At 43.6% G+C, this 27,765-nt stretch overlaps 1 protein-coding gene across 1 annotated transcript in view; it reads left to right on the forward strand.

The window, feature by feature from the left end:
* The window catches only part of LOC138497698 (Y+L amino acid transporter 2-like), a 461,544-nt gene that overhangs the window by 123,904 nt on the left and 309,875 nt on the right, over positions 1-27,765 (forward strand). Inside the window, exon 3 of the mRNA XM_069621313.1 lies at positions 20,420-20,545. Coding sequence (XP_069477414.1) covers positions 20,420-20,545 — 126 coding nt within the window. The remainder of the gene's footprint in view (positions 1-20,419; positions 20,546-27,765) is intronic.

Raw genomic sequence — 27,765 nt, forward strand, 5'->3', positions numbered from 1 at the left:
ATGTTATCTTCTCGAAACAATGGGATTCCAAGCTGTGATTCATATGTAAAGTAATTGTCTCCAGTTCTGAAAAACTTTAGTGATAGACAGTAGTCTGGCTTTCTAGGAACCGGTGGGAGGAGCTGCAGTGGGTGGAGCTTCTGAGGCTGCATTTGAAAAGAACACAAAGGCTTTCGTGTGGCCTTTTGTGGTTATGGTGGTGAGGAGTCATTTACAACCAGGCACGCATCGCCTGCCAGCAGAACTCTTTCAATTGAAATTCTGGTTGCCTAGCTTGAGCTTTTATGCGCTTTAGACACGCCAGTGGATGCCGGATTTTTAACCTGAATTAAAATGCAAAAGGGTTCCGTCTGACAGATCACGAAAATATCTCCATTTTAGAAGCTCCTTGACAAACCTAGAGCCTGGAAAAAGAAATATGTTCTCCCTTTGTATAAGCCTCATATTTGCATGCAGAGAGCCAAGGCTCATCCCAGCTCAAAAGATTAGGAGAACCCCCATCCACACTGTAACTGGACTTCATTCCAGACTCTTATAAGCTGAAACGATTACATTAGAGTACAGATGGGGAGAAATGGCAAATGAGGAGGGACACAGCTTGTAGGTGTTGTTTGGTTATTTACCTACCCACTGACTGCCCATGGCCATGCTAATCCCCATTGCAATTCCCACCCAGTTCCTGCCCCTCCTGCCCCCTAAAACTACTCCTCATGGGAACTCTTTGAGCTCGCTTTAATCAAGCCTTACCATTAAACTTTGCACTCAAAGGGCCTGCCAGCGTTTTTTCAAAGCAGTCTTTGAGAGTTGGCCTCATTACAAGTCTGATGGTATCCTGCAGGGAAACCTGGCGGGATACCACCAGACAGAATTACCACTAACGGCAATTGGTCTGCCGGAATTACCGGGAGATTCCCAAGTTATGGCAATGGTTTAATCCCCATTACATGGAGTCCTACTGGAATCCATGGGGGGATTGCCAGTATTACCGGCATCGGTAATAGCAGTGATGGTTATACCAGCTCTTTGCTGGAGGAAAATCAGGCCCCTACCGACAAACTTGGAGTATGCTGGTGCAGAAAAATACCGGCATTACGGAATTACTGGCACGTTAATTTTGCATCGACATACTTTTAATGAGGTATTGGAGGAATAGGAGGAATTGGAGTTGTAAACCCGCTACTCGATGTGTAAGCATTTTGTGTATCCTTCATTAAATTTATATTAAAAACAAGCCGTGACAAAGCCAACCGTTTTTGCTTGTGTGCAAGTAGTAGGCTTTTGCCAGGCACTGCCATTATATGCCCAGGTACCCATCCCCTTTTGCACCTGCTACCATCAATGGCCAGTTAATACTACCATGGCCCTGCCTGGCATGTGACTTTGCCATGCCTACACAAAAGCCTGAACTGTTGTCAGTGTCAATGCTTGTTTACCTTTTATATCACGTCCTAGGTTAGAATATGGCCCTGGTGTGCCCTGGCCTATCCTTTCCAGGACTGCAAAAGAGAAAAAAGCTAACAATCTTGGACTTTGATCTTTTTCTGACAGAGGCCGCAGGGACAGCACCCTCATTCCTACATCTGGCTTTTGGGAAATATGCATGGAATGCATTTCACTACCCTCTATGTAATTTTTGCGAGAGTAGGCTTTTGTGTTGCTATTGAGTGAGCAGGAAAATACTCCTTTGATTTTCTTGCCCCCAAATTGTGGAACACCCTTCCGGCCTCCTTACGGTTTGAGACCACCCTTGATGGTTACAAGAAAAAACTGAAAAGCTTCCTTTTTACATAGTTTTAGATGCTCTTTCGTCCCTTGCTTCTATTGTCTAGTAATTCCATGGTTTTATAAGTTTTAGTCTCATCTTTTTGTTTTTAAAGTTATTTTATTTAGCTGCTACTCACCCCAGTTTATCTTGTTTTTATTATTTTGATCTGTTTTTCTTCTGTGTTGGCTCTGCCTTGCAAGTCGTACATTAGTCTTTGTATTTGTTATTAGCGTCCGTTTACCTAAGGGCTTAAGGTGCTTTACAAATTCACAAATACATAAATAAATAAATAAATAAGTTGAGAACCAGACTGCAAGTACCACACTAGAAAACATGGCATTCCTTGCGTAGAATCAAGATCGGTGTTCCATCTTTGTGAATATTTACTCACTGCATCCCACTATATCATCTTTGGATTGACAGAAACTCACTGCTTCCAGTCATTTTGTACTCAAGCTTCTAGGAACCCCGTTCATGCTTCCAAGTGCTCCTGATGGTCCTAGGAGAACCACCAGCAGAATGGTGAAGCAGAACCTCTGGAATGTACTTTTTGCAAGCCCCACTAAAAATAAATTAAACAATGATCCACAGTAATGTTCCCATCATGACCTCCAGTTGTCATAGGACCTAGAAATCCCTCCAAGGAACTTTAACCCCAACTGGCCTTTTTGATCCTGGCCAGGACATGCACCCTCCCCTGGCTTGGCACCTGTACCTCCTGGGCATGCTTTGTGACTTTACCTGCCGTTAAATACAGTACAATACCCACTGCTTGCGCAACATTTTTTAGAAATGCTGCAGCTACTTCACCTTCGTAATGAAGTAAAAGGTCACTATTCCTTGATCCCCTGATTTCTGCAACAGGCGTGTTGCACATGCACCCCCATGGAACAATCAGTGGCAATTCCAACAGTTTGAGCTTTGTGTAGGCATGGGAAAGGCACTTGGCTGGCACTGCCATAGTGGTATTAACTGGCCATTGATGGTAGCCGCTGCAAAATGCTGTGAGTACCTGGGCATATGATAGCAGTGACTGGCAAATGCCTAATACCTATACACAAGCCAAAACTGTTGGCTTTGCCAGTGCTTGTTTTTAACAGGACTTCAATGAAGGACACTCACAGTGCTTATAAATCAAGTGGCTGAAGGCAGACCTGGTGAAGACATTTTTATTACATCAGTAGCGTGTTTACAACTCCAATTAAGACATTGGGCTTCATTTCGAGTTTGCCAGTCCGGAAACAAGGGTGCCGTTAAGCTCACCAACACCCTTGTTTTCGGATCGGCAAACTCTGAGTCTGCCTGCCGTGGCCGATGTGCCCGACAGGTATGACCCTGCAGAGAGCTGCGGCCACAGTAAGCAGACTGTTCACGGAAGCACTGGCACCGTTGGCAACGGTGCTAGTGCTTCCGTGTCCCCATAGTCTAATAGGACTCTATGGAAATGGGGACATACAATTTGCTGGCGCCTCACTTCCCGGTCCACCAGACTCGTAATGAGATGGTTGCACCGAGAAGTCAGGCGCCGGTAAAATATTACGGGTCTGGTGGCAACACACCGGTAGCACCGGCAGGGTTACCACCAGACCCATAATTAGGCCCATTACCTCTCAGAAGACTGCTTTGAAAAAACACAGCCAGAACCTTTGAGTGCAAAGTTTGATGGCAAGGCTTTGTTAAAGCAAGCTCAAGGAGTTCCCATGAGAAGGCGTTTTGGGCGGGACGGGACAAGACTGAGTGGGAATGGCCATAGGTATTAGCATGACCATGGGCAGTCAATGGGTTGGCAAAAAACCAAACATCACCTACAAACTGGAAGCAAGACCACGCAGAGCAACCCAGGCTCTAATCCCGGTTCCGCGCTTAAAAACCGAACTCAGTTATGGTATTAGGCGCGTTATATAAATAAATAAATAAATAAATAAATAAATAAATAAAACTGTGTGTTCACCCTCACATGACCTTTTTGCCTATCTGTACTCTAATGCAATAGTTTTGGCTTATAGGTGGCGGAAGCGTCACCTAATAGCGCAACTAAAAAGGATCAACCAACTGCAACTAATTCAAAATAGGTCAGAGAGTATGATACACTGCCTCAAGCTACATGACCATGTTAGCCTAGCACGTAAATGATACCCTCGATCCCGAGCAGTTAAAGATTGGTTTTCATGACACTGCATTGTTCGGGGTCCCTACTGGACCACTGCACCAAAATACCCGTCAAACCTTTTCCAGCAATGCAAGAATGCAAGGCTCCTGTGATCAGCAAACGATCACACTCCTCCAAAGTCTAACTATATCTCACTGTCAAAAAATTGTACGCACACGTAGCATAGACCAACATTATTTAACAACTTACCACCACCCTGAGACTACAAGAGAGCCACCCACAATACAAGAAACCCATAAAACTCTTGTTCAAAGACGTCTCACCTAGCTGATCTGACTTACCTGAATATTTGTGATTTTTAGCTGTACCTTTAAGTGAAATATGTACACTGCGAACTGGAGTGCGAGCTTTACCATAGCAGAGAAATGTACTCACACGTGTCCTGTCCTTTCGTTTGCAAAACCACACGCTCCTAGCCACACCATTGCCTAGTAATAATGAATAAATAAATAACATTTAATTGCCATCATTTGCTACCTTCTGAATTTTTTTATTTTGTTATGTTTGGACTTCCCCATACATTTGGGCGAGGTTGCAGTCATTGTCATCTCAATGGGCTTACATAGTGCAATTCATTTCAGTCCAATGTTATTTCAAGGCACATAATGCGTAGATGTTTCTGTCACACCAAACGTGGTACCTGGTGTACTCTCACTGACACGTTTTGATGTAAAAGGTTAAATCCATCTGACGGCGTGCTGAACGGGAATTCGTTTTTTTTATTTGTTCTTATAACCGGTTTGGAAAGTGGATTAATCTTTGCTTTGTCTACTAAATGCTAAGTTCAAAGTGATGTCATTCGGCGTGGAATGTTAGAATGAAAGGGGCTTTCTTGTGCTATGTACTAGCTTGTCTATTTAATTTGAATGGTGATCACAAGTACAACTGTGGAAGCAATGAAACTGTCTTATAGTAAAAGAAATAGAGAGCGTACTTGTAGGTCCTGCACTCTCCTCCACTGTTCCTCTCTTTTAGCCAGACTCAATAGGTCCCACCCCCACTCATGTGCAGTGCTGAAAGTAAACAGAGTATTTGCTCTATTTCAGATCCACTTTTCACTTACACCCTAAGCAAACCTACTTGTCAAGAGCACAGTCTGCCATTTACACTTATTGAGGGATATCCTCCCTGTGAGGTATTCGACCATCCGCACAGGAAGAGTAGGATGGCCTGGCCTTTTTGATTTTTTAATAATGAAAATGAATGATGGGAGACCAACCTCCGAGAAAAGTGTGCAGCCATTCCGCACCCATTTCATCTGCTTCCCGCACGAAACGCATAGTCATGTGTACTTCAGGAAGACACAGCCTACTGGTGCCGTCTTCCCCTGTCATATTCAACTGGAATGTGACAGCCACAGGAACATGAAAGCATCTCAAGAACGGGGGAAGGCACACCTTCCTCCAGCCATGGGCAGCCTAATTGAAATATCAAAGGCTCCATGGGGCTACATTGCTTTTGTGGTAGTTCGGCTGATGGCAGTGCATACTAACGAGATAATTGAAGCATGCCTAAAGGTGAGGCTTGGTTGCCAAACAGACAAAAGGAAGGCGGGGCTAACAGCAATTTGGTATGCAATGTGTCAACTTGAAGCTAGTTCCCACCTCTCTGCAAGAAAGGCAGTGAATGGCTTGGCTCGGTCCAGCAGTTACCACAGGTGTCCCTGCAGGGCAGACCCCTTTCAGAGGGATAAAGGATGTGATTTAGGGGAGACAGGAAGTCTGCTCCCCTCACAAACTTCAAGCAACACCTGGGCTTTAATCAAGAGTCACAGAGGGCTCAGTTAACCAGAAAGACACTTTGATCTACAACAGACAGGAAGATGGATCGGACTTAGTTATATGTTGATATCCGATTGGTGAGTGGGCATCGCTGTCTTATTTCTTCTCTATAGTAAGTTTGCTAAGAACACTGTTTTAGATCTTTGCGTTATGTGTGTGTGGGTTGCAGCCCACTAATTAGTGCCACCATGTCAGGCACATAATAAATCTGAAAGGGAAGAAGACCTAGGCTAATTAGCCTTCGGTGTGGGCCTCACACCCTATTTCACAATGGGGGTTTGCTTTATGTAATCATCAAGGTAAGAAAACCTCTTGCTAATTCTTGTTTTCCGCCAAAGTGAATGATTCTTCAGAATGACAAAATGTTGTGCTTTATCTTATTAATATAAATGTGGTTGCAAATGTGAGAAGTAGCCTATGCATTTCCGACATGACCGTCCTTCATCAGGTCCTCTTCCCGCCTGATCAAAAAGTTAATCATAGAGTCAATCACAAGTTCATCAGATACAGTAGTGGTATCAGGAACAAATTTGATGCATACACATAAAGTAAGGATACTGATCAGTGAGATGTATGTTGAATATCAAGAAGACACAGGGCATTAATTCACATGTGCGTCCAGTTGGACATTCAGATTGGGTTGTTTAAATACATAGTTATTTCAATAAAACATTCCAAACATTCAATGGCCACAATGTAGAAGTAGATCAGACGTACAAACCCATTAAAAAGGACAAACTGGGGAAAACATAATAGAAAAGAATATCAGATGCTAGAGATGAGGCTAGAGAGAAGCCTGCAGTTCCGGACACGTTACCAAAATTGGACAAGTAGGTATTATAATTCTCTTGTATTCCAATCTTTTAGGATCCCTTCTGGTGTACTAGAGGTGTGGGGTTGATTGATGGTTTAGAAATCGATATTCATTCCTGGACCACTGGTGCCCTGGAAGTTGATTGATTACATTCCCCCCTCCTATATCTTACCCAAAAATGTTCCATTCTGAACTCAGTGGTAACATCAATGTTAAACTATCGCAAAGGTTCTCATATCGGGCTCCCCAAAAAGACACTTTCAAAACTTTGGAACTAAGGTACTAGCCTACATTTATTAAATAACCAACAATATCATATTGCACTGGCTCTGAAATCCATTAATTGACGGCTCGTAAATGATTGTGCTCAGTCCAGATATTTGGTGTACTATCCCGCTCTGCTAAGTGCTCTCCTCTCTGAAACACTGTGAAGGATAGCTGTCTGCCAAGTTTGTAGAAGCCCTGGCTTTTTAAATGTTTATTTTTATTAAAATGATGCAGATAATTCTGACTCAGAAAGGGGGAGGGCTGCTAACCATACATCCCATTCAGCAAACTCCATGCCAAAAGCATAGTGTGCACCTGTGCACTATCACTATCCCCAGCTGCAGCGCCTGCTCTCCAGTGGCACAGCGCATGTTCAGGCTCACATGTGCCCTCTTGACAGCTGCAGTGACAGCTAAGTCACTTCAACTCAGGGGCTGCATTTAAGATATGCACCTCTGTTCCCAAATCACATAACTATGAAAGTTACTATCCTAGTGGCAGTGGTAAACTTTAAATATAATCCATGCCTGAGTTTAGGGTATGGTGGCTATTATCTCTCAGCTATATATATAAAAGTCAAAATGTGTCTGTGGGTTTGTGACAGGATTTGTGGATTTGTGGCTTGGCGAGGCGCTGTTCCTTCTACAATTCCACACTGTTTCATCAATATGTACCAAATTTTGCATAGTTACCTGTTAGGACTCTCCAGACAATACTGGCTACATTACATTTGTACACCCCACCCCATTCCCTGGATTTCAGCACAAGTACACATTTGTTGGTGGGTTTGTGGAGTGGCAAAGCGTTGTTCCTTCTACAATTCCATACCGTTTCACCAATCTGCACCACATTTTGTATACTTACCTTTCCAGACCATCCCATCCTTACTCGCGAGATTATATTTGGACACCCCACCCCTTTCCTCAGATTTCCGCAAAGTAAAAAGTTGTTTGTGGCCTGTTGACGAGGCTATAAACCATGTTCATCGGGAAGGGAAACAAAAAATGTATGAGAGGCGAATGGACTTGAGAGGCCGAAGGTAAAGGCAGATAGCTTTCCATAAGTTTCAAAAATGTTCGTGCATCATGTGAAATTACTTTTCCAGAAGATTTTTGCGAGATGGTGCTTGCCGACAAAGCTGTAAAATTTATTCACCAAGAAGGGAAACAAAAAAATGTTGTTTCTAAACAAGCATCACAATGCTGTAAACCATGTTCACCGGGAAGTGAAACACAACAAGGGACCTAAAAAAACACGTTTCAAGCCCCGAGGATTCTTGGTTTCTGAAATATTTGCAGCGCAACAAACTTCACCACGCCAGGGTGAGGAGGAACAGTGACCTACAGGATCATTCATTTTCAGCAATTGATGAGCATGTTATTATATCTGTCTACAGAACCCGATCGGGGAATGGGTACTTCTGCTAGTACTTATTAAATCTGCATATCGACCATGTGTCAGCACTGTGAGTGCAGCTCAGCTGTGGAAGGGCTATGTGCATTCTGGTCAGACAGCATGGCCCTGCCATCTTGCAGGGCAGGCAAATGAATGGCTGGGTCTCTCCCTTGATCCCTTTCGAGGTCTGGTAACACCTATCACCAGCAGGACAGCCTCCTAACAGGAGCTATCCTGGGAAACAGGCATCAAAGGGCACACCCATCCCAAAAGGGCTAGTCTCCCACCAGGGTGTTGCAAAAGAGTTGTTGATGCTATTGACAAGGAAAAGGGGCAGCATTAGTGTAGGCAGAGAGAGCTCAGCATAGTTAGTTGAAGATTCCACAATCTTGTTTCTATCAATAGCTCGCTTCCTTCCCGTCCCCTCCACTGTGTTTAACAAGAAGCACTTTGGGTATGATTTCAGAAGTCAAAGACCACCTGTTTCAAAGTAAGGGACTGGACCTCGTAATCAGGCTGGCTTTGGGCTAATCAACTGTAGACTTTTGTCTTTAACAGAAGGAGTGCCCCACTCCTTATCTGATTCATTCTTGAACAAACACCTGAGGAAGAAGTCATTTGGACCTCTTTTGGCAGAGTTGACCTTTACAAGCCCTCAACCATTTAGATGAAGAAGGAGCAGTCAAAGGTAGAGGCAAGCTCTGGTCCCTATCCACTCCCAGGGAACATTAGGGTGACTTTTGCTGAGGACCAGGACCTGCCACTCTGCACCAAACACTCCTAAACTGGAAGAGCAGAACCTTAATTGACTCATCCTGTACTAGAGCCCCTGTAGTGGTCTTAGAGCATCTGGAGGACCAGATCAGCTAATGTTCACTGTTCTGCCATAACAAACCTGCCGAACTTCATCAAATTATGTTCACCACACTCAAACCAGATGGGACTGCAGGTGCTGCTTTTAGCACACAACTAAGCCCTTCAAACTAACATGCTTGTAACTTTGAACCAGCTCGATGCCATAGATTATCCTTGCAGAGCCCGTCATATTATTGGCTCGATCTAAACGTTCATCGCCATAGCTCGAATCAAACCACTGGAATATCACTCATCGACTCAAACCAGCATGACCTCGAATCCCTGCTTCATCAAACTGCACACCAGAACATCATGATCATATCTTTAAACCATTACCTGACCTTGACTTAAATTGCTGTATGATCATGCGAAGTCCCTAACCAGCGGTTACTAAATGTCTTGCACCGGCGCAACTCCAAACCGATCCTGTTGAGCAGTCCGACGTGCATTGCACAAAAGCTACCTTTGAACTGCTCTTAGCCACGACATTCGAAATGACTTGATTCCAGCTCGCCACTTGGGTCAACATGACTGGCTGCCCCGAACTTGATTTGCTCCATTCTCACAACATCTCAAGGCCTGGTTTGACACTGCTTAACTGCCAAAGACCAGCAAAAAGTTACCATTGACTCATAACTGCGCCCTGGTCCATCTTTCTGTCCTTGAGCCTGAGTAGGTCACTTGAGCACTCTTTTTACTGAAAGACATATTTTTAAGGAATATTATGATTGGTAAATTACTTTTCCCCCTTGTCTCCTTACCCAGACAGCTGCATCTGTCTATCTATTGCATATTCTGTGCTCTTTCCACAGGGGTGGGTTTTGTAAAGTGAGTTTCTGTTCAGGTATTATTGCAGCTGGTGTGTTTAGAGTGTATATATATTTATAGACCATTGATTGAACATTGCCTTCATTTTGGACTCTTATATTTTGCTGTTTGCTTCAGCATCACATTCACACCCCTCGTGAGAGAATAGCCATCTCTCAACCCATGTTAGCACAAAAGGCGAAGGAGGTATATCTCTTGGCTGTGCTTGTTTTACCTTTATGATTGGGTTCACTGTTCACTTGTAGAAGTGTGGGGGCTGAGCACGTGGTTTAGCCACTACTCATCCTTATAGTCCTTATAGATGTCATATCCTCACAAACCGCATGCCCTGTTCTCCAAGGGAGGACGCCAAAGCTCTAAAGTACCAATAAGATGGAGTAAAATGCACCTCGTTCACACTGGCTCTGAGCAATTCTCCAGAAAGCTCCTTACTTCAGTTCATGATGCACCTTAAGCCTGCGCATTCGAGTGGTCATTGGCCTCTGATCAGTCGAACTCTGCCTACCAACCTTGGGATTACTCAGAGATTCTTTGGAATCAAAGGTTTCCGTCTTGCTTTCTATGCTTACAATTTTATGCCTATTCATTTTTTCTTTTTTGCCCGCATTTGTATGTTCCTCGAAACTTTAATATCCCTGAAGCTATGTTATGTGCTTTAATTCATAGTGCATATTAAGCCAACGAGTGGCCACTTGGCCTTTAGTCAATGATAAGTCAGGAAACAGAGAAATTAAATATTTATATTCAGTGTACGAAAGAATTGATGGGAAGACCTCAGCTAGGAGCAAAAAAACACATTATTAGATTCTCGAAAACTCTTTAAAAAAGTGTAGAGATAGTTTTTGAGGAAATGTGGACCCTGGAAAAATACAATAAAATAATGTTTGATTGAACTGATAATGCAACAAGCATCAAGAGGCATTGGCTGCTTTTACAGAGCTGTACAGATCCAAATGGGGATATCAAAAGTAGGCATGTTTTTCCTCCACTTCTCACTCTCTCTCTTTCTCTCTCTCTCCCCCTCTCTCTCTCTTTCACTGTCCTTATCGTTTCATCCTCCTGCTTAGATGATCCCGATATGTTGTTTGTGTGCATCAGTGTTCGTTTCTTGGAGGTCACTTTATTGAAGTTATTATGGATTTGCATCAAGTAAAAACAGAATTTGAGTGCCGTGTAATGTGTAGGGGCAAGTTGTACAATTACAGAACTGTTCAGATAAACATAACAGGCTGAAACCATTTTGCGACTTATGCTGTTTAATGAGAGGTGTGAGAAATTGAAGAACAGAAAACACATATTAACAGCTACTTCACGTTTAAAGTTAGCAAAGTTAGCATGGTAGACTGCTTTGGCAGGAGAATCTTAGGGAGTGTAATCATTTGTAATACTCCCCGTTGTGTTAACTGGACTTTGCTGCTTTATAGCTCAATTATATGTTACATTAACTGAATACACTCCATCACACTTCCAAGCTTATCTGTGCACTAAAGAAGCCCACCACCACGAATGTCTAAGGCATAAGTAAATACAATGAACTAACTGAAACATGATGCGCTCACTGGCACTGCCTCACTGACGTCATAGAATGATTCCATATGTTTAGATCGAATAATGGTTTTGTTTACCACTGTATGTCCTTAACATACGTAAGAAGTGTTGAAATGTTGGTGGGGAGACACTGCTCAAGTTCTTGGAGAAAACTGTGCACTCGGGATATGTCTGCTATAGCTCTGTGGCTACTGACATATAAGATGTCTATCATGACCTGCCTAACTGACATTGAATTTATGTGCCATGACACTCATCACAGTACTTCCTATTATGAAAAGGTCTCATCTACACAGCAGCATCTCTCAAACATTCTGTCCTTCCTTTGCTCATCCCTGCAAATCCCTGCCCCCATCCTCATATGAGATGATGAGCACCCAGCAAACACTCTTGAACCATACCCAAGGAAGCGGATCGATCCCCCAGAGGGCGTGTGAGGCAGACATAAGTACTGTGATGAGGAAGAGTAGGACTAGTTGTAATGAAGATTACTGGTATTGATAAAGTCCTTGCCCCACGTTCCTTTTCCTTATCCTATTATTTAGCATCATGAAGTGTACCAAAAACCGAATCGATCTGACCTGTTTACTCCCAAAATAAAACCACATATACACAGAAAGGCTGCACAACCAGTGATATGTTTTAGTATGACACACCAGGAATGGGCAGCCTGCAGAGCGGCATGTGTAAAGGCCTGCTCTACCCAGCCCTGCAGATGCGGCCTGTAATGGGCTATAAAGGTGGAAGGAGAGACCTAGTTGTCCGTTTTACAGATATCCCAGAGAGAGGCCCCCTTGGATCGCTCAACTAGGCAGCCATACCCTGCATGCAGTGACCCAACATGCTTCCTGGGAAGGAATGCCAGACGAAGAGCAAGCCAGGGAGAGTGATTCCTTTAGCCACCTGATGATGGACAGATTAGATGCATTGTGCCCTTTGCCTACCAATGCATACCTTACAAATTGGCTGCCCGAGGGCATTAATGCAGTTGAGTTCTTCACATACATCAAAAGGACTTGCGATCATCGAACCTCATCAAGGCTTTAATATCTGCAGGTGGGAGATCTGGAGGAATGACCATGACCTGTGATAGGTGAAACGTGAAAGAGACCTTTGGCCGAAAGATGGGGTCACACCATAAGATTAGTACTTGTGTGTTCCCAGACACCTCGTGCATGATGTGGTTGGAATGTTACCGATTCAGTATCACTACTCCAACAATGCCATACGGATGTTTCACCACAGAACTTGTGGCCAACTGGCCAGACCAATGCCCATCAGGTCCCTATAGTGCACAGCCCATCAGGACCGCCAGTGGAAGGCATCCACTCCAGCCAACCATCCGGAAAAACCCAACCACTTGGTTCGGCTGACCACATAAACCACCCTATTAATGAAAAACACAATGGTTTACAAACAAGGATATAAGGAATACGCTTCCCCCTTTGTTTCTTGTGCGAGGTTTCTGAGAACACACAAGTACTAATACAAATAAGAGGTGTGGACAACACCTCCACAACCCATGATCTTGGAGCCAATTAAATTAAATGTTTTCAAACATGTACATCGGAAAGTATCCAAGTGTAGCACAAGTGGAATCACACCCTAGTGCCCAAACACCTCTACTCACACCATAAGATCACTGAGCTAGGGGACACCTGAAAAAAAGGAACTGAGACAGCAGAGCCACAATGTCCCTGATTCTTTTAGCAGAGGTTTTTGCCTTATGGGTGAGGAATGTTAGGTGGGTGTGTCTAGTAGCCCATGGGTTTGGCTCTGTGGGGATTATATGACATGAGTCAGATCCCATGAAGGCATGGGAGACCTGATCTGAGTTCTATCAAAGGAGAAGCTCTCTAGCATTCTAGGTGACCCATTAGCGGCCCACCCAGTACACAAGGATGAGTGTGCAAGACCTAAATCAAACCAATCTTGCTGGAACTGAGCGATATGAGGAACCTAAAACCTTGATGATTAGCCCTCTTTTCCTGCACCAATAGGTGAAATTATCCCAATATCCGTAATGGGACAGTCTAGTGGACTGATATTTGGACCAGCAAATGGATGAGGAAACCGCTCCAGCTAAGCCCTGCTAGACCACCCCTGTGTCAAGAAGATCATTCTGCCCAGAGCCAACTGTTGTTCTGCAATCAAGGATCAAGCTGGAACCCAAAGGAGGAGGATTGGATGACCACTGAGAAGCAGTGGGAAACAAGTCCTCCTGGGCCCTGATTTTATGCAGACTGTTTAGAAGTGGAGGAATGAATAGGAGGGACGGCTTACAAGATTCCTTTGACCAAGAAGTGATCAGGGGTTCCATCCCCCATGCTTCTGGCACTGGGAACCTGAAATGGAGCACAGCAATACAGCATTGCTTCTGGAAGCAAAGCAGTCCACATTTGGCTGGCCTAAAGTAAGTGTGATCTATGAGATCATCTCTGGATGAAGGAAGACCTCCTGGAAATATTCAAATCTCCAATTCAAAGATTCTTCCCCTCACATTCTCCACCTCTCTGATGTGAGACACTTGTTTGAATATTCGATCAGATCCCTCCCTGACGATTGATACACGCCACAGTCCTCATGTTATCTGTTTGGACGAGCACTTGCCGACCCCTGACCTGACCACAGCATAGCCTCCAGCTCCTTCCAATTGGCACCCATTGGGCCCCAATGCCCCATGGTTGGTAATTTCCAGAGCAGTGTCCCGACCCCCCTTCACAACAAACCACACCATCTGTGGTGAGAATCACTGTGTCTGTTGGAGGCAAAGAAAACCTCCTGGGAACATTCTCCTGGCCCAACCACCATCGAAGGGCCTCATTCAAGAATTGTCACTGGAACCAAAGAACCAGCCTTCAGTATTGGTGCAGATGAGTCAACAAGAGTCATCAAACACAAATACAAAACCCGCTGTGAAGCCCTGGAGCCTGAGCCATTGTCTTAACAGGTCTACCTACAGGCTGCCCAGCATCTCCACAACCCTTATGATGGTCTTGGCCCTGACCCTCGGGAGATTCATGCATCTGAGAAACGGTGTGCCTATGGACTGAAGTTCCTGGGATGGTTGAAGGTGAGATTTTTCCTTGTTGATGAGGATCCCATGTGCGGGTAACATATTGATGTTATCGTGATAGTCTAAGATCTACAAACTCTCTGCATGCTTCCTGGATGAACCAGCCTTAGAGCAAAGGAAATGCTGTCACTACCTCTCTATGCCGAATGACCCACTTGGGGTGCATGGAATTTTGCAATTACCCTAAGTGAGCATTGTAGCCTGAATAGAAGGGCGGTATATTATAAATATGTGTCATGGACTGAAAACCACAAAAATATTTGATCCACCTGGCAAATGGGAACATAAGAATCAGGGAAGCTAACTAATCACTACTGGAGATGAGGGGAATGATTGTAGAGATTCTATTTTGCATTTTATCTTTTGGACAGCCTTTTCATTTGGTTTTATCTGGACAACACCTAATTGTGTTGGTACCAGAAAGACAATGGAGTAGCATCCCTCTCCAATTTAACCATGGGGAATGCTGTGTATGATTCTTTTTTCAATGGGAGTCAGAAATTTGTTCTGAAATGATTTTCTTTTCTGAGCTTCTCCAAGTCAATAGATTTTGATAACCCGTTTTATTTGGAGGGGGTTGGGAGGAGGTGAGGAGAGGACAACTCTGTGGTGTATCCTATTTTAGCGGATCTTCAAGACCCAAAGATCTGAGTATGACACGCCAACCATTTTCTGAAGAATCTAATCCTTCCCCAATTTTCTCAGTATGGGAGAGAGGCCCAGTATGAATCTAGCTGATTTGATTTGGGATCTAGCTCTAGTGGAGGGGAGAAAGGATTCAGGCACCCCCTGAAATTCTGCTCTCCCCCCATTGATGGAACACTGCCTCAGTTGCTGATCTCTATGATAAACTAGAAGTAGAATGGTGGGATCTGGACTTCTTGTGCGAGGTGTCGTCTGATTCATCCTGCGTATGCACCTTCTGGCTCATCCTGAAAAAGCTTGCTCCCCCCTCCCACAATGAAAGGCATATGCAAGGCCACAGTCTTCTGAGAGGAGTCTATAGTCCAGTTGTGAACATTAATCTGTCTTTTGCTAGCTATCGCTGTCCCCATGACGAGATCCACAGCACTCACTCAATTACATGCCAGATCGGTGCAAGTGCAACTTTCTATGAGTTCTCTACAGTGCCCACCTTCTTCAAGCGTACTCTGGATTTCCTGAAAATAGTCTAAAAGCACTTGTGTAGTCTAGGGCCGAATCGGAAAGAAATTAAGCCTAAAGGTGCATCTTTCTTCGAGCATACTCTGGATTTCCTGAAAATAGTCTTGGAGCTCCTGTGTAGTCTAACAGATGTAGGTGCTGCTCCTCATTGCCAGATGTGCACCCATGTAGTTCTTCCTCAGGGCAGAATCAGACCATTTGATAACAGGTGCTGCACCGCCACCTCTTCCAGGACCATGGAATGTCCACCATTTAAGGATGCCAACAAGTCCACTTTCAGTGTTGTGAGCAGACTGACTGTCTCCTTCATCAGTGGGTACAGCTTTGTAAATAAACCTCAGGACTAAGATGTGTTTTGGTTCTTCCCATTCTTTAAAGATCTAGTTCCTAAGTCTTTGATTAGTAGGAGTTCCCCTTTTGGCAGAGCCCATATATTGCCTCACTATGGGACTGCTTGCTGTGCCAGGAACAGGCTGGTAGAACTGCATTCTCTGAGATGAGGGTCAGAACCTGTACTTGGTATCCACATAGTTTGCCTCGGTGTCCACATAGTTTCTAGTGTCATCCTGACCAACACCTTTGCTGGAGGAGAGGGATCAGAGGAGCCTGGAGATGGTGATCAGGAGGAGGAGGAAATATGATGACCGAACCTTCTATGGGCCAATTATACTTGTTCACCTTCCTCTCTTCCATCACAGTCTGCTTAATGAGTTTCTTGTGCCTTATATCAGACATGCATTAATGTTCCTCTTTTTTCCTCTTTGGAGCTGACGAGGATGAGGACGGAGAAGAAAAGTATGAGGATCTGGGCTCCAGTTTCACTCTTTTTGCTGTGCTGGCCCATGCTGTCTGTACACTCTGTATTTGTGAGTCTGCGGAGAGCATTTGCCAAAGGGGGCTCTGTCATTTAGCAACTCATGTGTGAAATGCCACACCCCTTACCTCTAGTTCTGCTGGGGAATGTAGAGCAGCGTGCAAGAAGTCATACTCAACAAACGTTTGACTAACTGTAACAACCACGGCTGGCACCCTTGCCTTAATGTATGGGCAGTGCCCACTTCACTGAAGCTGGGACTCACCGAAGTAGCCGGCAGATCTACATTCAAGGTGTTGTGTACCCCATAGATCGCTGTCACTGAGCCCATGCCCAACCACAGGGACCCACCTACTTTCACAGGAAGATGTCCAACCTTCTGCTTTCATGGACCAGACCTTGCAGGGGTGGTGCATGATCCTCCCTTGAGTCTTTGGAAGACCAAAGGAAGAAATGATCAAACATAATGGGATTGTTTAGGTGGGGGGGGAATAGATCTGGACCAAGGTCCGGTCCTTGGGGTACGCCAGATTGAAGAGAATGAGTTGGATAGTATTCAAAAACCCAAAAGACAAAGTAGGTATGGCCAGTAAGATATGAATAAAACTATCAATGAATGGAAACCGTAAGACTAGCAAAAGAAATAATAGAAAGAAGAGGCAAGTGATCGACCATATCAAAGCAACCATAAAACCTACGAATACGCAGAAAGAGGAGTGTTTTGCATAACGAGTGGCAAGAAGAGAATAATATGTGTTTTATCTGTTTCTGTGGAATGGAATGAACAAAGCACAGATATAGAGGCAGAAAAGCATTGCAGATGATAAGCGGAGACTTGAGCGTACTGCATTTTGTTCCTTATTGCAATTGAATGACTTCTTTTAATAGTGACAAATGAAAACAAAGAACAGATGAGTCGTAAGATTCTTCTTGAAGTGGTGATTATACCTAGACTCCTTGGAATTGAGTTAGAGGCGGTGATCAAGGAAAGTGAAATGACTCCCTCCCATTCGCTTTTTCGAACATTAGGGAGTTAACAAAGGCTAAGAGTGAGAGGATCCTAAGGTTCTGGAATGCATATAAGCTGTGAGAGGCAAATACTTAGGTTCTCTCAATGGAATTTTCCATGTTGTCTCTTCCTTATAACACATTGATGCAACTTAAAAGTGATGTCTAGTGCTTCAGAAAACCCTAAATGTAACAATTCATTGTGTCATTGGGTGTTATTTTGTTGATGCTCTCTCTACACAGCCTGTATCCTTCGAAAAAGTGTTGCTCTGTTTCCCTAGACTGCAGTACATGGAAATATCCAATGAGTGTCATGTTGCCAAATAGATGCCGGCATACAGTCAATGGTACAAATATAACATGCTGAAATGTCATCATACTGGTTTGGCAATTTCACAGCTCATTCTTGCTACATTTCCAAGAAAGATGTGGTTTCTATGATGTCAAAGGAGTTACAAGAAGGCTGTTGCAATGAGGGTTGTCGTCTCTCCGGTAACCATCCAATACAGACCACAAAGATAGCCAGCCATACTGGTTTCACGTGGAACCCCTTCTCTGCAATGACAGTATGAAGGTTTCCAGCCTTCTCAGTATTTAACAAAGAGCTGAAATGTAACCTTCTTTGTGGCAAAATATCGATGGTAGAAATAATTTATTATGCTTGATTTTTAATTATGCAGTAGCTTGTAAAGCACTAAAACGCAGCCGTATAAAAGCACAGAGTACGATTGTACCAAAGCGATGGAATATCGACTTTCTGACATGCCTGTGCCCGTGCAGCAAGGAAAACGCGGGCAAGTTATCAATCAGAGGCTTGCTGGTGCAATAACACGGTGGTTCATTGAAAGAAACAATGATGTACATTAATACAGTACCTCAAGCAACATCATGCATTCACTTAATGTTTTTTAAACACATTTTCAATGCACTTCAAATTTGTCAAACGTTAAATCGGTTTTACATCACAAGACTGTTGTTATCTGTAAAGCTTACCACGTATTATCATCATTTCTAAATGGCAGCAGTTTCCAAATGTTTCTGCAGCTGTCAGGTACGGTATCCCATCCTTCCAGCACCTCTGATAGAGAAATGCAACCCTATCCACTTGAAAGTAAATTGTGAAACCAGCATCAACATGTTACCATTTCTTCAGATTAGCCTTTGATCGTGTATTGGCAGTTTGGGCCAAATCCATTCAATCCCGCCCCTGCCATTGACATGCGTGAGCACGTTAAACACAGCACCCTCTCCAACCCGCAAGAGGCCAGCCTCTACAGCTGTGCAAGCACAATAACGTCAAGTGCCATTCCATCCAGACCATTAACAAGGCACCCTTCCAATCTGTAAAACGGTTCAGCATTTTGTGAATGTTTATACCATAGGGTCAGAGTGATTTACCAGCACCAAGGTGTGCAAGCTGTTATGAAGCAGTAGTTGAGAGTCATGTAAAGAGTATATTCTGCAGTGAGAGATAGGGAGAATGGGTGAGGGGGCACAGCATGACAGTGAGGAATGATAACCAGCGGGGATACTGTCAGAAAGACAGCCAGCTCAAGGCAGCAGGTTACGAGAGGTAAAAGGAAGATGGAAGAAAAGACTTATAGTCATTAAGACTGAATGGCGGACCTGTAGCTATGCATTAAGGCCAATCGAAAGTGGAAAGGGAGACAACGCTTCTTTTATAAAGTGAAAATGAGTTTCTCCAGTAAGGAGAGTTGCTTGAATGTGTTGATGCGAGCAGCACTGGACACACATTTCCCATCAGGCATCATTTTTTAAACAAAAGAATGTATCCTTGCTAAAAACATGGAGCAGATTCACAAAGAAATCACTATGGGTAACTCACTCCCTATAGTGTTCAGCGGGTTTAAGTCAAGGGTATGTCCGCTCTTCTATAAATCGGATGCTTGGTGGCATTTTTGTTATCATCAAATAAGGTTATCAGAAGGCAAGAATAGATGTGGACTATGCTGGAGATTCTTGGATTGCATCCATTTAATTTTCTGTTGGGGTTCATGGGAATTTTCGTTTTTAAGGTTATGGCTGCTGCACTTTGTAAGTACATTACATGAACTGTAATGCCCAATCGGAACCGTCCAATCTTGACCTAGAATCAATGATGCAATCAAACACAACTCCTGGAGCTAAGGTTTGAGTCACATTTCATCGTTATATTGATCTCATGGTAGGGTTACCTTTGAGGGTTACCTTTGAGTAAACAAAGGTATGAGCTTTTAAAACATCACGTAGTATGTCTGATAAGTCTACATTTCATCTCACTGACAATTGGCATCAAATCCTTTAGCCAAAATCTCAAATACCTTCCCTTTAATCCTCGAAATTAGATTAAACTGCTTGAGAACGCTATATCTTTGCTAATGGCACTTGCTAAAAAATCCTGCCTGTGTTCACCATCATGCTCATACAATTACTCTGTGTGTCTGACATCAATCGTTGCTATCCTGCTGTTTCCTGCGTTATTTGATCCCAAACTGTGGGCGCGTTTCAATATTCTGCACTGATGTGAAACTCATGTTCATGTGGCAATCTCTAATTCTCTTTTCTGAATGTCTCTGGTAAGCATCCCAAAGCTGTTCGACTTTACATTCTGACGATTGATTGACCGCCATCTTTTTTGTTTTTCATGTTTGCTCTTTTTGACAGTATTAGTCGTGCACTGATGCCAAGTCAAGGCAAGTTGGTTGCTTGTCTTCCCCATTTCTAAGTAATGCCATATTTATATATGTATGCCATAAGGCAATATCTTTGGCATGCTTCAGTGAAGAATGCTCTCTGCCTCCACTGCACATTTAAATAACCAAATTTCCTGGTTTTCATCCGACAAACCTAAAACAACCATTTGAAAATTAAAATAAAGTAATCTCTTTGTAACCATTAACCGACTAAATGATCGACATTTTTACATTTTTCTAGGTACCCTAACATTCATTAATTGTGTTAACGTAAAATGGGGAACACTGGTACAAGATCTGTTCACCTATGCAAAAATCCTTGCCCTCATCCTGATTATATCCGTTGGATTCTTTCACATAAGCCAAGGTAAGATAATAATTTACACTTCACATCTATAATGTATTTATGCACCAATCTTATTTTTTTATCTATGCTAAGCGAATTTACATCCAATAAAGTAAAATATTGTCCTAGAAAAGGGTTCTTCAACCTTTGGCGCTCCAGATGTTTTGGACTGCATCTGCAGTAATCAATTTTGAGAGGTCATGAGAGTTGGAGAGTAAGCAAATGGAGAGTCGCATGTTTCAGATCCCTGGCCTAGAATGAAATAGCATGTGTTCATCTTTGAATTCCTCGCCAGATGTGCCATAGCGAATTATTGCATTGATAAGCATCGTCTTCATGCAGTTTCTTGACTATCCCAGCCAACATTTGATGCTTGCCAGCAACACAGATCTGCAACACCATAGTGAATAGGAATGTGGGTACTAGCGGTATTGATTGTTGCCTCACTCCGAACTAGCATACAGTGTCATGAGGCCTTGCAGGAAAGAACATTAAGAAGAGGAACTGAAGGACAGTTGCCTGAGGTACACCACCCTCTTTTCAACAGACTGATCCTAAAACATACAATAACTTTATGGTCTGCCCACTGTGCATAGTCCATCGGCTTTATTATTAGATCCAATACTCTATATTCTTCACCCCTATTGGTTCTTATTCATCAAATATCTCAAACTGTCCTCTTGTTCACAATCATGAATTCGTATTCCATTATGGTGATTGTTGAGTTCCTGCCAAAAACGCTAAGCAGAGAATTGAGAAACGGAGCAGCTGGAGTGTGCTAACAAGAGTGTGATATAGGTCAACTTCAACTTTAACTCACCATTCGGGAAAGTATTAAGAAACATTTAGAAATTGAATGTTAAGTGACAGCATTTGAGATTACTGAATGAGCCAACAGGCTCTTTATTTTATCCAAATGTATAAAGCGCAGCGTAAGCCCAAGGGCATCATGGCGCTGAAGCTACAGATGTAAGGCCAGCCAGGGAGCCAGAGGACTAGAAAAGGACGTTTTTCAAAGCCCGACGGAACGACAGATGCACCTCAATGGTACGTAAAAAGAGAGGAAGGAGGTTCCAGGCCTTCGCTGCTGCCACCAAAAAGGCACAACCACCCACCCATGCAACTCTAGCCCTAGAGGGCGAATGATCTTCAGAACTTGCAAACAAAGACACCCAGCGGGTTTGTAGATGCAGGACTTCGTTTGAAGGAATTCTGCTCCAGTTTTTATAAAAAGCTTTGTGAACCAGACACAAAGATTTAAATTTTTTGTGCTGCAACGCGGAACCAGTGAAGTTGGCGCAGAAATGTAGTCAAATGAGCACCAAACAGAGGATGAAGAACTGCTCTAGCATCCATGTTCTGCAGTAGGTGAAGACGCTGACGCAAATGCTGCAGAATAGCAAGATATAAGGCATTACAGTAATCCGTATTACTGATAACCAGGGAAGATACCACTGGAGCATGACATTTCGGCGGAATGCATGGAAGTACTTTCCGTAAGGTCCACAGTTTAAAGGGCACTTTCTGGCAAACAAGAGAAACATGATCAGCCATCGAGAGGGAGGCCGAGATTTTGACACCCAAGTCCTTCACTGAGGAAACCAAAAAGGGGGAAGGGGCCAAGATACTTGGGCCAGAATTCAGGGGTCCAGAACAGCAAGGGCAATGCAGTGCCCACCACCAACACCTCTGTTTTCTCCCCGTTCAATTTAAGCGAGTTCAGGGCCATCCAATCACTGACTGCCTTTAAGCAGTTCCTCAGCCGACCGGCCCTCTCCGGTTGAGTTAAATTCAGCCGCAAAATAATTTGCGTATTGTCGGCGTAGGAATAACACAGGAAGCCAAAGGCGTGAATTATGCCCAGAAGAGGTTGAATGTACAGATTGAATCGAGTAGGAGACACTGAGGAGTCCTGGGAAACACCACACAGCAGAGGTATTATAGTGAGAACAAAAAGGGGGAATAGACACTGATTGAGAATGCCCCGCCAGGAAAGATGAGAACCAAGCAATGACTTGACCAGAGAGGCCTGCCGAGGAGAGCCAGGCAATCAGGGTAGGGTGGTCAATATTAGTTCAATTTTGGTGGTAGTGTGTATTGTGAAGAAGAGAGGTGATGAAGACCAATGTAATGTGAGGTCAAAACACATTTTGGCAGGAACTCTACAATAGGGGTGAAGAATATATAGTATTGGATTTAAGAATAAAGTCGATGGACTATTCACAGTGGACAGAGCATAAAGTTGTTCTTGTATGTTTTAGGATCAGACTCCTGAGGGGACTTTGAGTCTTTTGTGGAAGTCTGTGAAGCAAGGGTGTCCCATGCTCTAAATTTAAAGTGTTTGATTTAATTAAACAGGAACTAATAATGTGGGAGTCGGAACTGTGGGACCCAGTCACTGATAAGCAGTGGGTACAAGTTTGCAGTCTGACAAAACACATGTCATGCAATGTACGTTACAAGCTGATATATTATAAAATTATACACAGGATACACTACACCCCAGCTAAATTGAAACGCATATATCAAACAATGGACGGCAAATGCCCCAGATGTGGGAGTGATGAAGCTGACACCTTACACATGTTTTGGTCGTGCACACATTTAAGTGAGTACTGGGCAGATATATGTGATGTATTAGATAAGATGGCAGAACAACCCATGGAAAGATCCCCAACTGTGTGCCTACTGGGGGCCACAGGGAGGATGAATCCCACGTGGCAGAAGCTACTAAACTTCGGTCTACTGCTAGCAAAAAGGGCTATACTCATGAGGTGGAAAAACAGTAAGCTACCTTCCAAAAACGACTGTGACAAATATATGCTTTGGGCAAACGACAATGATGAAATGTACATTGAATTAATGCACGCTGCAACGCAACCCAGAAACATTTGGGACAGATACAAACAATACCTTGCAAATAGTGTCGACGAGGATGGGGGCACAATTGTGTTATAACACTGTATACTGCACCTGGAAGATGTAATAACGCCACGCAAGATGTGTAACTTTGGTATGATTGTATATGTAATGTTCCTGTGTGAATTAAAATAAAACTCTTAAAACAAAAAAGAAAACAGGAACTAATAATTGGGTCGTATGCGCAGTGGAGTATAGTTCCTCACCCCGAAGAATTTGAAGGTGGATAATTTTCTTTTTTCAACAGAGTTGACGATGCTGTGCCAGTAGGTGCATGTTTTCCCCCAGAGAGTAATGTATTAATTTACCATGCCATCAAACGTGAGATGGATGTTTATTCCTTATTTCATTTGATTGTATTGCTGCTTTGTAATTTGCCATTCATGCAAAACTACACACTTCAGTGATCACAAGTATCAGAGAAGTTTGAAAAGGAGGGAATATTTGCAGGGTAGGGGCTAAAAAGGGTACAAGAGGCAGCATGTGCATGTCCCAATGTTGATATTAGCTATAAAATTCGCAAGTAGAACAAGGTTAAACATGTTCTTACTAACACAGCATTAGAGCTTGTTTAGTCCTTGGATTCATCCATGGTTAAGGCAATTAGCAAGCCTGAAAGGGAGGTACATGTGAAAGACCAAAGAAATATCGAGGCTTAGTACCACAAAATGAAATACGCCAATCACGGGTCGAAAGATACAAGTATCTTTATTTCTGTACAGTTTCAAAGCAAAATCAGATATCTATCTGGCTACCAACATCTCGCAATGTGTACCAGCAAACAGTGTGAGGGGAGAGAGAGCTGGACATCCCAATACATGCTCTTTTATACCCCAGCCCAGTCATTGTCCAGCCCTTCTCCAAACTAATAAGTTACATACAAGAGTCTGTGCCCAGTTCATATGACAAATATGACAATATTGTTTAACACCTTTAACATATTTGCTTGTCCATGAAGATTCAATGTCGATGTTGGTTCTCCAGCTTAAAGTAAGTCCAGTTTCAAGAGTTAACACAATACGTCTCAGCCAAAGCACACGGTTTCAGTTGTCTCACATTATGTTCCGTTGTTTGAATGAGGATGAGGCTGTGGGCGCAGACAACACTTAGATTGCTGTTCATTCTAGTCATAAGGTTTCTTTGCACAGAGCAAACATTCTGCTCTCAGCAGCCTTAATGTTGACACAGCTCATAGTTCACTTTGCACAGCTTTAGCCAAAAACACAGTTCATCATTTTAGGACACAAAGCAAGAGTCAGAATAAAATTGTGGATGGTTCTAAGATGGCGGCGAAGTCAATTCTAATTGGAGCATTTTAAACGCGGTTTCCTGTACAATGCGAAATGTGCTTAGGTCAATGTTCATGACCAGACGGTATTATGCGAATATGGTTTAACAGATGTAGGTGTTGACCATGATGTGACGCAATGAAGGCAATGTGCTTGAGATTTATTTTCCTCTTCACTCTCCTTTGATGTTTGCAGGGTATTTGATATTTTGTAAGTCTTAAATTTGCCAGTTCAACAAGCAATGGCCATGTGTTAGACCCATCATGTTTTCCTTGATGTTTTTCACTGCAAGTTGTTTGGCGACAACGATCTGAGAGTTCTTCTCTGAACCTATTGGTTTACACAGTATGAAAGGTATTTTGGACATGCCTATCAATTGGTTAAACAAATTGCTTTTTGAGAAATTTCTTGATCAACGGGTAACCATTTCAGGGCTTCCAGAGTATGTGACATATGATTCCAGGATTTGAGACTCAGAATGAGCCTTACCACTTTGTTCATAGCCCTATGGACGTGGGAGATGTTGATGGAAAGACTAAGGTAGAGAGTACTGCATTAGTCAATCATCGGATTATCATAGCCTTTATTAGCTCTATTCTACGGCTCAGGTTAAGACAGTTTTAGTAGGCGTTGTTGACGATAGGCATTTCAAGTAAACAAATATATTTGCACAGGTAGTATCTTTGACTCCACACTTTCCTTCTCCGCCCACATCTCTGAGGTCTCTAAAAAGTCAAACTTCCTACTGCACCTCCTCAGAGGTACTCTGCTTTTCCACTCCTTCCCCCAGAAGCTCACTGTCTCCCAAGCTCTGGTTCTCTCTAGGATGGACTATTGTAACAGTCTCTTTCTAAATCTACCTGCCTCTACTCTCCGCCCTCTGCAACTAATCCAGACCAGGACTGCAAGACTTGTCCTTGGCCTCAAGCCCTGGGATCGTATCTCTCCAGCTCTGAAATCTCTCCATTTGCTCCCAGTGGATCAAAGGATTAATTCAAAACCCTCTGCATCATCCACAAGGCTTTCTGGGGCCTGGGTCCAAAGTACCTTCAGCTATCCCTCTGCAAATACCTCCCCTCTCGAGCTGTTCGCTCATCTACCTCTAACTTCCTCAGGGTCAGTTTTTTTTCAAAGAAACAAGCTGGGGGTAGATCTTGTCTTCGGCTGGGGCCTCCCTCTGGAACAGCCTCCCTGCCACTCTAAAACTTGAGGAGAACCATCTACGGTTCCGGAAGCACCTCAATACCTTCCTCTTTGCTTCTGCCTTTACTCCCTCTCCCCTGCTGATCTGCTCTCTCTTGGCACTGTGCACCTGGCCACCCTCTGTCCCCTGGGCCCAGGTACCTGCTCACCTTGCCACCCTCCTGCACTGCCTCCTGGCCACCCCTTCCACTGGGGAATGTATCTGTACCCAGTCAGTCCCCCACCCCCTGCCCCCATTTTCTTCTTTTTCTGCACTTATCAGACTTACCCAGTCTGCTGCCGTAAACACAGCACTTGCCACTTGCTGGCTGCACTACCACTGTTTATTGTCTCCATTATCTATTTTTTTTTATTTTTACATTTTTCTAAAATTATTTATCTGTTCTCCCCTGCTCCGCACTTTCCACACTCCCCCTTCCATGCACTTTTCCCCTTTCCCATGCACTTGCGCGTTCTCAAAGTCACTGGGCCTAGTAAGATCGTTGTGTTCTCCCCTGTTCCCCTCCCTTGCCTTGGCGCGCTCTGAAACACTTGTGTACGAGTGCGATACAAATAAAATATCATATCATAGTACACCTCAGTGGCAACACGCTTGTCTTGGAAGTAAGACGACACAGAACAACACAGGTTTGAATCCCTGGTCTGCACTTAGAAACCTCTCTGTTATAAAAAAACAATTATAATTATTTGAGGCCTGAAGTTGGACTGTGAGTCACGTTCCTAGCTTTATTGAGGACTTTCACGGCATTGCCTAGTGTTGGTGGCTAACTTAATGGCAGGCATTCTGTGGTTTGATTTCCCAGGAGCAGGACCTCGCTTTTTATCATTGTGTGTGTAATAGGAACATGGGATGATATCAAATGCATTGTTAGCAGTATATGTAAGAAGCATAGAGTTTCAGTTAATATTCACTTTTTTCATTTTAAGTATTTTATTATTGTGCTTAGGGCCTCATTATGAGGTTGGCGGTGGGGGAAAAATTGTTGGGAATGAGGCTGTACTTCTGTTACCGCCACATTCCTGCATTGCCGAACTACGACATTGAAGGTGGGGTGGAGGAATTACCTCCTGCACATAGCTGGAGGTGAATCCACAAACCCGTCTGCCAATTTTAGACACCATTCGCAGTGCAAGTATTTACGTTGCTGAACATGTGGCAGGTCTTTACTGCACTGCTAATGACAAAGCTGTAAAGGTCTCTGACCAGTTTGGGGGTGGGGGGAAGGAGAGGGCAGAGAAGGGGTGTGTAGGTGGCAGTAAGGGAGGACATGTAGGGGGCCACGTAGGGAAATAGCCTGGGCAGTGAGCCGAAATCTGGGAGCAGTAAGACCGTTGCAGCGCAAAGTTACTAGTTGAGAGCACAGCGGGGGACACAACAATAATAATAATAATTTGCATTTATATAGCGCTACAAACCCTCAGGCATCTGAGCACTGCTTATTATTACCCACGGCGTGTGGTGCCCATTTACTCGGAAGGAAGAACTCGAAGGATGAAAGGCTGAGTTTTGCCCTGCCGCGTTTCGAACCTTTGTCGGCAGGATCTGCACAGATGTCAAATGTTTATTTATAAAGCACCTAAACACAATGCAAGTGTTTCAAAGTGCTCAAGGAGGGTGGGAACATGGGAAAAACAACAGTCGCTCAGAGCCCTTGAAATTCTGAGACGATAATAGTCTGCACAGGTAGAGTAAGTGCATATAATGCATTTAACAGTTTAGAACAGCAAATAGGCTTGACAGCGATTCTGCAGTTTTACTAAGTGCAATTATGGTGTGAATAAAAGGGAGAACAGACAGACGATCTTCAAATCGATAGATCGGTACATTCG

Source organism: Ambystoma mexicanum, chromosome 5q, assembly GCF_040938575.1.
Source record: "Ambystoma mexicanum isolate Mex_15411 chromosome 5q, UKY_AmexF1_1, whole genome shotgun sequence".
Classification (NCBI taxonomy): Eukaryota; Metazoa; Chordata; class Amphibia; order Caudata; family Ambystomatidae; genus Ambystoma; species Ambystoma mexicanum.